The sequence below is a fragment of the Jaculus jaculus genome, chromosome X (genome assembly GCF_020740685.1).
Source record: "Jaculus jaculus isolate mJacJac1 chromosome X, mJacJac1.mat.Y.cur, whole genome shotgun sequence".
NCBI classification, from domain to species: Eukaryota; Metazoa; Chordata; class Mammalia; order Rodentia; family Dipodidae; genus Jaculus; species Jaculus jaculus.
Window position 1 is genome coordinate 53,862,109 of NC_059125.1, and position 13,731 is coordinate 53,875,839.

Consider the following 13,731-nt stretch of genomic DNA (forward strand, 5'->3'; position numbering starts at 1 on the left):
GCAAATAAATAAATAAAATAAAAATATAAAAATAGCATGTCCTGGATGAGCCCACGAATTAAGTAGACACTTTAGACACACATAAACGCCCTGTGCAAACCAGTCCAGAGAATGAATGCGCTGTGTAAGCTAAGTCAGAAAAGAAGAGCTGGGGTTAACATTAACTGCTCCCTCCCTAACATAGGCCCCGCCTCGTCCCTGCCTAACCCCGCCCACCTGGCCTCCGAGGCGAATGGAAGTACCCACTGCTTCCCCAGACCCGCGAACCAATCTGGCAAAGCCTGTACGGGACAGAAGCGTACAGAAATGCCAAGCTATCCTTTTTCTGTGCACGCTGCAAGTCCCCACCAATCCCCAGCAGTCATGTCTACCCTGGTCCCACCCCAGCTGTCGCCCGCTCCTTTTCCTATGTGCTTGCGGAAGTTCGTGTAAAGGACTGGCCCACTTCCTCTTTGGTGTTCGGCGTGTGCGTGGCAGGAGAGGCGGAGCCACTTCGGAGCTTTCTCGCGCTCCGGGCGGCTGTGAGTACAGGCGGCGACCGCTGGCGCAAACCATCCTGCCTGGGAACGGGCTTTGTGGCTGCAAACGACTGGTTCGTTGCCTCAAAAATTCTACTGGCGTTTGTGGCTTCAGCCCTGGCCTCTTAAGGTACAGATAACTGCTTTATACCTAAGCTCTGGGCATCTTTCCATAGGACTGCTGCGGGCTTTGAGCACCTGGCAGGAGATATGCCTCGGGGACGGAAGAGTCGGCGCCGCCGGAATGCAAAGGCCGCAGAAGAGAACAGAAACAATCGCAAGATCCAGGCCTCCGAGGCCTCCGAGACCCCCATGGCTGCCTCTGCGGTTTCGAGCACACCCGAAGACTACCTGAGCGGCCCGGAGGAAGACACGAACACCCCAGAGGACGCCTCCACCACCCCCGAAGAAGCCTCTAGCACTGCCCTAGTGCAAAAGCCTTCTGTCGCCCGGAGCAATTTTCAGGGCACCAAGAAAAGTCTTCTGATGTCCATATTAGCTCTCATCTTCATCATGGGCAACAGTGCCAAGGAGGCCCTGGTCTGGAAAGTGCTGGGGAAGTTAGGAATGCAACCTGGGAGGCAGCACAGCATTTTCGGAGATCCGAAGAAGGTTGTCACGGAAGAGTTTGTGCGCAGAGGGTACCTGCTTTATAAGCCTGTGCCCCGCAGCAGTCCAGTAGAATATGAGTTTTTCTGGGGCCCTCGAGCACATGTGGAATCCAGCAAGCTTAAAGTCATGCATTTTGTGGCAAGAGTTCGTAACCGATGCTCCAAAGACTGGCCATGTAACTATGATTGGGACTCAGACGATGATGCAGAGGTTGAGGCTATCCTCAATTCAAGTGGTAGAGGTTATTCCACCACCCCTTAGGGAAATCCGAGGCAGACCCTTGGGAGTAGAAAGGAAAGTCCAAGGTACCACAAGGAGTAGATAGTTTGGATCCTGAGTTGAAAATGTTCTGGAGGGTGGGGAGGGCACTGTATTTGGTATTTGTGATCAGTGCTAATTGTTTAATTGCAAAATAGTGCTTGCTTTGGATATTGTAAACTTGCATTCATTTTATAATACTAGTTATTAGGGATCACAATATGTTTAACTGAAGATATTTAACTTGTTTTTCCCATCATTGAGATTTGGTATAACAGTTTTGCTAATCTTAGGAAATGAAGTTCTTCCATCATGTTCAGTGATGTACAGAGTTTATATCAGTGAAAGAGGCTGTTCTTTGAAAGGTTGAAGTAAACAGTAAAATATGAGATGAGAATAAGGAAATTGTTCTTTCTGACCTTTTTGAAAACCTTTGACGTCTTGTAAACATGTATTTTCTCTGATTATGTTTACTTACTGCAGAACATAGAGAAAATAAAAGCATAGTAACTAGCATGCTTTGTTCCTTTATTGAGCACCTGTTATGTAAGGAGCAAGTTTGGGTTCTGGGGACAGTACTTAGCAGAATAAGGACTCCAAAGAATGTGCTAGATTGTGTGGGAGAGAAAAATGTGCATACTGGCAGTGCAGTAAGTACTGTGATCAAGAATAAGCATGAGGTGCTGGGAAAAAGTGGAAAAGCTGATCAATTTGGGGGACCAAACAGGAAAGGGGATATTTATTATAGGATGCCTGAAAATCACAAGATGCTTAGAGGATCTAAGAGAGAATGGAAATGGGTGTAAGTTATCAATTGGCATTAGGTGTGCCACTAAATACTTAAACCAACTTGGAAGAAGAGGCTTTGGTAAAGAGCAGAAGACATCCCCAGGTGCTACAGAACTAGGAGTATGCTTGAATCATCCTGAGAGAAGGGTTGCAGGAGGAAAATAGTACTGTGGGGCACTATCAGAAAATTTTTACTGAAATGCCAGTCTGAATTATACTAGGGTTGAGGGAGAGACTAAGTATGGAGGCACCAAAGGTAGTATGGACATTTGAAAAATAAGAAATACTTCCATTCAGGTTCTGTCAAGGGGAACAAGAAATCAGAGGAAGAGATGAGCAGAGCTAGTAAAGAATGGCTGTTAATGATTGAGTTTAAACTAATGAAAACAAAATAATAGCAATTGCCTGGAACACTGGGAAGAAAAGCTTAGAAAAGTAGACCTAGGATATTAGAGGAGCCAGAAAGAAGACCTATAATATCTCTCAAAGGTAACCTTATACTTTTCTCGGAAGCTAGAGTTCCTTAGAGCAATACTTTGCTGAAAAGTTTTGTGTGGGGGAGGAGGGCAAGGTAGCATTAGCATTTTTCTTCCCACTTAAGCAAACGTGGTTAAGTCCAAAGAACACCTTGGCATGGTGGCCCATATTGGATTAGGTCACATGGGATCAACTTTCTTTTTGCCAGCAGTTTGTCCACTCTCACCTCTCAATAGCAAGGAATTTGGTGTTCTCTATTCTATTACTGGACTTTAGCATGCTTGAATCATCCTGAAGTAAATCTGGAGACATGGGAACTGCCTCTTGCCTTCTTAGGTATATATAGATAACGTGCATGAGAAGCCCTGGTCATTTCCAGAGCCCATCATATTTACCCAAGAAGTTAAATACTTAGTGAACTAAGACAAGTTTCCTAATAAAGGGCATGAAGGACAAGTGCTAACCTATCATTGTGGTGCTCAAAGTAGCAACTGTCACACAAAACAGTGGCTAAGATACTTTCTTCCGTATTGACTTACCGTTTTACCCAGTATTGACTTACCGTTTTACCCAGCTTCCAGCTATAGGTAAAGCTAAGTCACTGGTTGCAGAGTAGGCCGACAAACATTTTCTACAAAGAAAGGCCCAGAGACCTATTAATCAGCCTGCAGGCAAAGGTTTCAACCAAAAGTAGTACCTGTTAAAGTCTCAGCAGCAACATATTCATTCAACAATTGAACAAATAGTGTGACCCTTCTTCAATGCTTAAGGCAGTGTGAGAGAAATTGGACACAAAGTCAAAAGGCTTTTTCCTTACCCTAGATGGGACATATTTGTCAATCCATCTTGGGAGGTAAACAATGAGGGAATCCAAGATAAAGGTTATCGGGTGATTTGAGTCATGGAAGTGGCAGACATGAGAAAAGACCCTGTGTTCCTTGCCCACAATGCCAGAGCATTTTCCACTAGGGTACCCTGCTGTCTGTCTATGCTTGTTAATGTACCTTCACAAGGACTCTGTCTGCAAAGAAAATGTGAAGTTTTAACACTGTAGCCCCCAGTACTTTGTAAGGAGTGGGCCACTTTATCTTCGGCCCCTTTCACATGACAAATCATTCAGCTCCAGGTAAGGCAGCTATTGTGCTAGATGAACCCTGTGTGGGGAGGCACTGATCTGAGTCGCCAGGGGCTACATGCTAACAGTTCCAGGTTCTTGGTTTTCTGAACAGAGACATGGGTAGGTTCAGGAAAGAAGGTTATTTACTGAATGTGAGACACAGGTGAGCTTGGAACTACATCAGAGCTATGCCAGTCTGGTTCCAAGAGAGAAAAAGAGGGAGTCCTTGGATATTTACATTATTAAGCATACTTTTGGCACATGCTCAGTTGTGTTATAGGTAATGAACAGCTGGCAAGAAAGATTTCCAGTCTTCTGTTCCCATCACAGTCTTTCATATATAGGTTTCTGGAATCTCCTCTATCCTGTCCTCTATGATCCTACCTCACTAGGAAGTGGGAGAGCCTGTCCATCAAAGATTTCTCTAGCACTTCTTGGAGGTGTGCCATCTATTGTCTATGCCAGGCCAGGATGAGCATGGCATCTTTTTATAGGAAGCACCATGGCCTATTTTATAGAGCAGGGGGGGGGATAATAATGTCCTTCCAAAACCTATGTAAATATTTGTATTCTTTAGTTCTGTTGGGAATAGACATTCAACTTCCTAATATGGTTATTAGCAAGTGCAGGCCAAGAAAATCAGTGCAGATCCCAGGCCAGTAATGCCCTGTGGAACAGGAAAAAGACTGGATATAAACCCCCAGTTACAATGTACAAGAGATGTTTGCTGGAAACCTGAAGATCTCAGGCAGGTGGCTCTGCTCTTCTGGTCATTGGGAAACAAAGAATTCGGTGACATGTCCTAACCCAAACTGGAGCCCTCAACTAGGCTCATTCCCTGCCACCCCACCCTGAAGACTCAGTTCTCTTGCCACACACCATCAGTACTACAAAGTTAATCCTCATTTGATTAGGCAGAAGGTGAAGGGAAGGCAAGATTTCCAGTGGCTGTGAACTTAATGGCAGGAATAAGGGAGAGGCAAAGCAAAGGGGCTCCAGGACTGTGGTGAGCAAGAGAGTATGTTCATTGTAACATTTACATAAATTCCTGTAGCTCTGAGCTGCATACAGATGGCACATTAAGCTGTGAGTATTTGGCTTTGTAAATGTGAAAACTAACCTGGCCCCATCCCAGCAGAATTTCCAAGGAATGAGTGGGAAAGCTGCAGTTTTAGTTAAAAGGATGACTAAGAAGCTGGATGAAATAACAGTGTTCTAGAACACTTAAGTTGATTAAGGAATTCAGGGAGAGAGCCCCGAACTACCAAGGCTAGCAAGAGTAATAGTCTTGCCTTTACTGAGTACCTTAATTATACTAGACACTTTTGATGGTTGTTTTCCTGCATTTTCTCATTTTGTACCAATTCTGCAAGATAGGTGACACTAGGCTAAGTTTATAGAGGCAGAAACTCAGAGCCAAATTTCAAGATGGTCACTAGGGTCCCATGGTTGGTCCATGGCAGTCTTCCATGGGCTCCAGAGCCAGCTAAGTCTGAAATCAGCACTCCTGTGCAGTAAGGACACACTACCTCAGCAAGACACATTGGCCTCTACACAGCCTTAGTAGCATCCTCTGTTCTCAAACTTCCACACAACTCAAGGATATACTGAAGAGGATCATGCTGGAGAAGAGCCAGAAGGTGTAGGAAAATAAGGTTTATATATAAATAGACATATTTGGGGAATTGGCTGTCAATGTCCATTCATTCTGATTTGCTATGACCCCATTTGGCAGGCATTCTTGAGGAGAGATTATATGCATGGAATGATTATTGCTTATCAAGAAGAGTGTCTTCTCTATCACAACACATTCTTCAGAAACTTCACCACCCTACACATTCTATCAGTCCTCGATTCTTAGGCCCCGTCTTTCCCAGAGTAGAATCAGCAACTGCAACATTCCTGTGCTATGTGACCTTGGCTACTATAACTGTTGCAAATCCAGAATGTACAATGGGCTGGCAAACCCTATCTCTTAAGCAGAGCAGCTTGGCATGAGACACCAACAATGAGCAGCTGTCCATGAATAAAGGAAAAGTTCACGGACATATCTTGGGTCCAGTGTTGTGGCCTTGACCTCAACAGACCTGTGCAAGGCAGACCATGGTCATGGTGAAAGAAAGAACTCTGGCTGGGCAAGTTGGACAAGTGGAAGATCTGAGCAGCAATCAGGATACCTGCAGCTCTTCCTCTGGAGATAGAATTCCAGCTTTCTTAGGAAAGCAATTTTGAAGTTGATAGGCAAGTGCAGAGGGGCAATTAGTATGGAACCACACACAGAATACTCCAGGGCTGGCAAGATATGAGGTAGTTGAATGTGAAAGAGCTAATGGAATGTTTTGAAAATCTGTGTGAGAATATTGGAACAAAAGAGGATCTTTGCTTAGCCAAGAATGCAGAGGAAAAATAGCTGGAGTAACAAGGTTACTGGAAAACAGGATTTGAGAGGACAAATGGACTCAAAGTTTGCATGACTGGTTGTTCAACAGGAAAAATATCACACAGAGTGCTTTGTAGGGCAAGGGAGGACTCAAAAATACATAGTAAAAGAAAAATAGGTCCAGTCTTTGACTTCTCAAATTGGACTCTACTTCACAGGACAACTGACAACCTTGCTTATATTATGTCAAAATGTACAGTTCATGAGAAGGAGCAGAGATCCCACCTGGAACTCTAATCAAAGAGCCCATTGATTCTTTCTCTGCTTGTCAAATCTGAAAGATGAAGTGGCTCCATTCTTTAAAAATTCTTCCTTTCCTTTATTCAGATCATGTTTATTAAGGTCCACTATGTGTTAGTCATGGTTCCAGTCAACCTGTGACACATAATTAACAAGTCACATATTCCTTTGACCTCATGAATGCTACATATGATAGTAAGAAATAAAATATAAAATATCAACTATTTATTTATGTTTGTGTGTTTATGTTTATTAGCAGGTGTGCACCCGGGGGACACAAATGTGAAGGTCAGAGAATAACCTTCATGTGTCTGTGCTCTTCTTTGAGACAGGGTCTTGTTACTATTGCAAACCAGTGCCAGTCTAGCTGGCTTGCAAGATTTGGATTCTCCTGTCTCCACTTTTCATTGTTGTAGATGCCTTGGGATCACAGGTGTGTATGCCACTTTATCTGATTTTACATGGATACTGGGAAATTGAACTCAGGTCATCAGGCTTTGCAAAAGCCAGCGTCTTTAACCTTTGAGCAATCTCCTAACTCCTCAAATAACTTTTAAAATGATGAACCATAGAGTACAGTAGTACCTACTTTGGCTACAGGAGATGCTGGTGGTAGTTAGGGAACACAGAACTAGGTAAGATAGAGTAGCCTGTTGGGAATGCTGAAATAGAAGATGAATTGTTCAATAGTTTAGGGCAGGCTTCAATGGTTGGGTGGAATTGTAGGACGGAAATGAAGAAGGTGAAGGGTGCATTCATGATGTCACAGTAATTACTGATAATCCCACTGAAGAGGGTCTTCAATGGGATGGGGCCAGGGGAGAGGGCACAGAACTGAATAATCCAATGGAAATATGACCAAATTAAAATATGCTCATGGGCTGGAGAGAGGGCTTAGTGGTTAAGCGGTCCAAGGCTTGATTCCCCAGGACCCACTTTAGCCAGATGCACAAGGTGGCACAATTGTCTGGAGTTCGTTTGCAGTGGCTGGAAGCCCTGGTGCACCCATTCTCTCTCTCTCTTTCACTCTGCCTCATTCTCTCTCTGTCTGTCACTCTCAAATAAATAAATAAATAAAATATGCTCATATATTAAAGATCTCAAATAAAAAAGGTGAGGGGATTTTTCTTGCTGATATGTAAAGGGAATATTGTGAAACACAGATGTGTATGATGGTTTGAGTGCAAACTGTCCCCCATAAACTCATGTGTTTGAATACTTAATCCCCAGCTGGTAGTCGTGTATGGTAAGCTTGTGAAGCCTTTAGGAGATGAAGCCTTTAGATGTAGCCTTGCTAGAGAAGCCTATAGGTGGTACAGCCCCACCCCAGTTGCCACTTTTGTTCTTTCTCCTTTCTCCTGCTGGAATTCACTCTGTGGTCTCAGGGTGGCCTCAAACTCTAGGTGATCCTCCTGCCTCTGCCTCCTGAGTGCTGGGATTAAAGGTGTGTACCACCATGCCTGGCTTGCCTAAGAAATTTTTATGTGACCCCCATATATGTTGGTATATATATAAAATAGACACACAAATCAAACTTTTGCTGATAATATATCCTAAAGAAATTTATTTCAGAACAATTCTTTGGTATAGATATAATTTTACCATGCATTAAAGATGAAAGCAAATTCATATACTATTGAGGTGGGTGTGGTTGATTTTTCTTTTTCTTCTTTTTTCTATAACTTTTCTTTTTAAAAAATATTATTTTTATTTATTTGCAATCAGAGAGAGAGAGAGAGAACTGATATGCCTCCAGCCAGTGCAAATGAACTCCAGAGGCATGTGCAACTGTGCATCTGGTTTTATGTGGGTACTGGGGAATAGAACCTGGGTCCTTAGGCTTTGCAGGCAAGTGCCTTACCCATCGAGCCCTCTCTCCAGTACTTCTTTGGTTTCATAACATAAAGAATTAAATCTTGGGGCTGGAGGGATGGTTTAGCAGTTAAGGCATTTGCCTGTAATGCCAAAGGACCTCGGTTAGATTGCTCAAGACCCATGTAAGCCAGTTGCACAAGGTGGCATGTGCATCTGGAGTCCATTTGCAGTGGCTGGAAGCCATGGTCTGCCCATTCTCTCTCTCACTCTCTCTCTAAGACCTCCTTCCCTCTCTCAAATAAATAAATAAAAATATATTTTAAAAAAGAATTAAATCTTGGCAGAATATTCAATACTGTTGAACACAGAGCAGTCATTGTCATTTTTCAGAGTTGACCCATACTTTGATTTTATAATCATCATTGTTGAGAATACAGGTTCATATACATATGTAGCACAAAACTGCAGAAGTGCCAGGCATGGTGGCACACGCCTTTAATCCCAGCACTCGGGAGGCAGAGGTAGGAGGATCACCGTGAGTTCGAGGCCACCCTGAGACTACAGAGTGAATTCCAGGTCAGCCTGGGGTAGAATGAGACCTTACCTTGAAAAACCGAAAGAAAAAAAAAACCCAAAAATTGCAGAAGTGTGTTTAGGGCCATTTCATAAATTAGTAGAAATTCTGTCCTAATTCCAAGCCAAAATTCATTGAACTATTTTTGTTTTTTGAGGAAAGCCCAACAGACTGGCATTTTTTATGAGAGGGAGAGAGAATTGGTGCACGAGGGCCTCCAGCCACTATGCTCAAATTCCAGATGCATGTGCTCCCTTGTGCACATGTACATCATTTTGTGTGTCTGGCTTATTTGGGACCTGGAGAGTTGAACATGAGTCCTTAGGCTTTGCAGGCACATGCTTTAACTGCCAAGCCATCTCTCCAGCACTCATTGAACTATTTTTTAAATGAAACACAAGTCAGCAAACCAAACATCATTTGTTTGTTTAATTTGTTCAATAATGGGTCCCAAATGCCCAGAACAGTACCTGGTACATTACACCCAGTCAATAAACACAGAGTGTGTATGAACATATTTTTTTGAGCAGTTAGTGGTAAGGATGCCAATGGTAATAATGGTGAATATTTTCAGGAGGGTGAGGACTCATAAAGAAAAATTGGCCAGCTGGGCGTGGTGGTGCACGCCTTTAATCCCAGCACTCAGGAGCCAGAGGTAGGTAGGTTGCCATGAGTTTGAGGCCACCCTGAGACTACATAGTGAATCCAGGTCAGTCTCAGCTAGAGTGAGACCCTACCTCGAAAAAGCACAAAAAAAAAAAGAAAGAAAAATTTGTGAAGGGTGGGCTGTTATTACCTTTCTCGTCTTTAAATGAAGAAAATTAAAAACTGTCAAAACTCAGGCGTGAGCTTTGATGGAACATTAAGCTAAGGCTAAATTCTGCAAAAGCATAGCTGGAAAATGTGTTGTGATGCTCTTGGGATAATATGTAACTCTCTCTCTAATCCTGGGGACAGATTTGTGAATGGAAAAAGGATGTAAACCATAAAGTAGCATGTGTATTGATTTCTATGTATTCAACTTCACCCTCAGTACAACCCTAAGTTTATAACCCTCCATTTCCAGGGAAAATACTGAGATTTAGAGAGGTTGGTTAACATTGTGGGGTCTAGTTTAAACGTCAGTCCTGGGCTGGGGATGCAGTCAATAGTAGGGCTCCTGCCTAACCAGGATGAGGCCCTGGTCTCCTTTCCCAGTTCCAGTAGCCCAAAATAAATAAATTCAAAATAACTAGACAAAACATAAATGCCAAAACTAATATTTGAAATTGGATCACTCTGGGTTCAAAAGTTGTACATGGCTCTTGAATATTAAGTGATTCTACCTTTGGTTATCTGTGAGCTGGTCCATACTTCTGATATGGTATATGTCAGTTTTTAGGTGAGCTTTCAAACCACCACAGGGATAACTTCAAAAGGTGGCACACTGATATAGATGGTGCAAACATGAAGAAAATTACTTGTTTTCTACAATTAATCTTACCTTTCAGGTATACACTCCCGAGGATATAAGGATGAGCACGGGATAGGGATAACTGGTTAGATTTCATAATTAAAGGTTCTTCAGCCCCCTTCTGTTTGGCGACTAAATTGTAAACCATTGGTTTTAGCTCTTCTATGATCTACTTGTGCCCCTTTCTTCCTCAATAAAATATCAAGGCATAGGAAAAAGGTGTGCAGCTTAAGTGATAACCATAGAGGAATTTCAGTGGGGGGGGGGGTGGCTCTTAGGCTGTTAGCCTTTGGATACTTCTGATGTGGCTATACAACTTGGGTACTGCTTTCTTACTAGACCATTCACTTTTAAAAATTATGGCTATCCCCTGAGGTTTCATGAAAACTCAAAGTCCACTCTAATGTGCAGTGTGACATTTGCCATAGCAATGGACTCTATTCATTTTTCATCTGACATGGTTTCTGTGAATGTTGGCCTGTCCTCAATTTTTTTTTTTTTTTGTCTAAGCAGAACCTCAGAAAATGGATTCTTAAAAGAGGAAGTTATTTTTATATTTTATTTATTTATTTGAGAGAGAAAGAGGCAGATAAAGAAAGAGAGAAAGAATGGGTGTTCCAGGGCCTCTAGTCACTACAAATGAACTCCAGACACATGTGCCACCTTGTACATCTGGCTTTATGGGATATTGGGGAACTGAACCCAGGTTCTTAGGCTTTTCCAGCAATCACCTTAATCGCTGAGCCACCTCTTCAGCCCAAAAGTGGCGCCTTTTTTGTTTTATTTTATGAGGTAGGGTTTCACACTAACTCACGTTGACCTGGAATTCATTATGTAGTTTCAGGGTGGCCTTGAACTCTCAGTGATCCTCCTAACTCTGCCTCCCAACTGCTGGGATTAAAGGTGCGCTGGACCACCACACCTGGCTCAAAAATGGCTTTTATGACAGCAGTCTTCACAGGTATAACTAGTTAAGATGAGACTATATTGCATTAGGGTGGGCCCAGAGTAGAGAACAGACCCAGAGACCCAGAGGGGTTAGGGTGTCGTGTGAAGACAGAAGCAGAAATTGAGGAGATACATCTTATAAACCAAGGAATGCTGAGGATTCCTGTGACCACCAGAAGATGGAAGAGGCAAGGAGACTTCTTCCCTAAGAGCTTCACAGGCCTCTAGAACAGTGATAGAGTACATATCATTGTATATGTGGACATTTGTTATGGCACACTTATGAAAAAAAAAAACATGCACCAGTAAGAAAAGATTTTTTTTTTGTTTTTGTTTTTGGAGGTAGGGTCTTGCTGTAGCCCAGGCTGGCCTGGAATTCACTATGTAGTCTCAGTCTGGCTTCAAACTCACGGAAATCCTCCTGCCTCTGCCTCCTGAGTGCTGGAATTAAAGGCGTGTGCCACCACGCCCAGCAAGAAAAGATTTTGAGCACATGACTCAAGCATATGTACAGTTAAAATTGTGTACTGGTGAAACTATTCATATACAATTCTCACACAATAATAATGCACACACCGAATTAGATTTTTAAAAAAACATTTATTTATTTGAGAGAGAGAGAGAGAGAGAGAGAGAGAGAGACTGCAAAAGAGACAGATAGAAAGAGAATGGGCACACCAGGGCCTCCTACCACTGCCAATGAACTCCAAATGCATTCACTACTTTGTGCCATCTGGCCTTACATGGCTACTGGGGATGTTAGCCTTCACAAGCAAGTGCCTTTAACCCCTGAGCCATCTCTCTAGCCCCCAAATTAGATTTTTAAAAATTATTTGTTATTTATTTATGGGAGAGAGAGGGGGAGTGAGACAGAGTTTGTATGTATCAGCATGCCTTTTGTAGTTGTAAAGGAACTGCCACTTTGTGCATCTGGATTTACATGGATGCTGGGGAATCAAATCTGGGCAGGTAGGCTGTGAAGGCAAGTGCCTTTAACCATTGAGCAATTTCCTCAGGCCTTTAAAATTAGGTATTTGAAAGGATCTTGTGGTGGTTTGAATAAGATGTCCTCCATAGCCTTATGTGTTTTGAATATTTGGTTCCCAGCTGGCAGAAATTTGGGAGGGGAGCCTTGCTGGAGGAGGTGTGCCCCTGGATGGTGGGTCTTGAGGTTTATTAGCCAAGCTCATCAGTGTTTAGAGCAAGCTCAACTCATAGCACTTCCACCTGGTTGATATGATTTCTGTTTGTACCCCCATGATGAAACTTTCCTTTGGAGACTATATAAGTCAAAACAAACCCTTTCCTTTCATAAGCTGCTTTTGGTCAGGTGTTTTGACCCAGCAACATGAGCATAGCTATGACACATGATAAGAGATGGCTTAGCAGTTAAAGTGCTTGTCTACAAAGCCAAAAGACCAAGGTTAGATTCCCCAGTACCCACATAAGCCAGATACACAAGGTGAAGCATGTGAGTTTGTTTGCAGCAGCTGGAGGCCCCCGCATGCCCATATTCTCTCTATATATACCTCTCTCTCTCTACTTGCCTCTTTCTTTCTCTCTTTCAAGTAAATAAAAATACAATATTTTAAAAAGTAAAAATACGTAGAATATCTATTATTTCCTTCCAATGCCTTCATGGCTCTTTGTGCTGCCACCACTCTCTCTGTGCATACTACCTTTTGCAACATGCTTCACGATCACTTCACATCAATTATAGTGGCCTAGTTTGGCTCATCAGCAAACATTCAGCTGCCTGCTGAGTCTATTGACATGTTCTGACTCTCCTAACAGGAGCTAAGGGGAGCTGATAGGGATTTAGGAGAGCAGACATGGGTCCTGTAGCAGTTACCTTCTTGTTGTGGGGGAAAACAGCCGGCCGAAAGCAGCTTATGAGGGGAAGCTTTATCATGGTGGAGGAAGCTGGTTCACTTCATCATATATCCATAGCGGACACAGAAAGCTGGTTTTGAACACACAGTAAGCTGGACTAATCTACCCCAAGGACTACCTCCAGTAACACAGCTCTTCCAGCAAGGCTTCACCTTCTAAAGGTTCTATCAGCTGGGGACTAAGTAGGAAACTTAACCAAAAACACTTAAGACCATGGGGGACATTTAACATTCAAACCACCAGAGGTCCCATGCTCCAAATCCATTCTGTGTGACATGTCTTCATGCTCACTGCAATAAGGCCTTCATATTGCTATAGTGACAGAGGGAGTATTGATGTCATATGTCCCCACTGTAATCTAATTTCCCACCATTCATTTGTAGGAGTTTTAGAAAATGGTGTAATGTCACTCATGCCTAAATAATGTGTCCCTCTGTCTGTTTCTCTGTGCACTTTTACTCTGTCTCCTTCTTTTCTTCTTTCCTCTTTGTTTTTTCCTGTGACTCCTTTTACTACTTCCCATGGGAAGACAAGAGCCTCAATTTATTTACATAAAGACCCTCTTGTTCATGGAATACACACACTTTCCATTACTCT

The 13,731-nt window shown here is 42.8% G+C and overlaps 1 protein-coding gene across 1 annotated transcript; it reads left to right on the top strand.

Moving 5' to 3' along the window:
• Positions 1-236: 236 nt before the first annotated feature.
• Positions 237-1,904, top strand: Mageh1 (MAGE family member H1). Its single transcript, XM_004670021.2, has 2 exons — positions 237-592; positions 695-1,904. The coding sequence occupies exon 2, from the start codon at positions 729-731 to the stop codon at positions 1,389-1,391; it is 663 nt and encodes a 220-aa protein (XP_004670078.1). The 5' UTR covers positions 237-592; positions 695-728; the 3' UTR covers positions 1,392-1,904.
• The last annotated feature ends 11,827 nt before the right edge of the window (positions 1,905-13,731 follow it).

Bases quoted from the DNA above. Each gene is read 5' to 3' on its own strand.
- Mageh1 (XM_004670021.2), top strand. From the start codon at position 729: ATGCCTCGGGGACGGAAGAGTCGGCGCCGCCGGAATGCAAAGGCCGCA.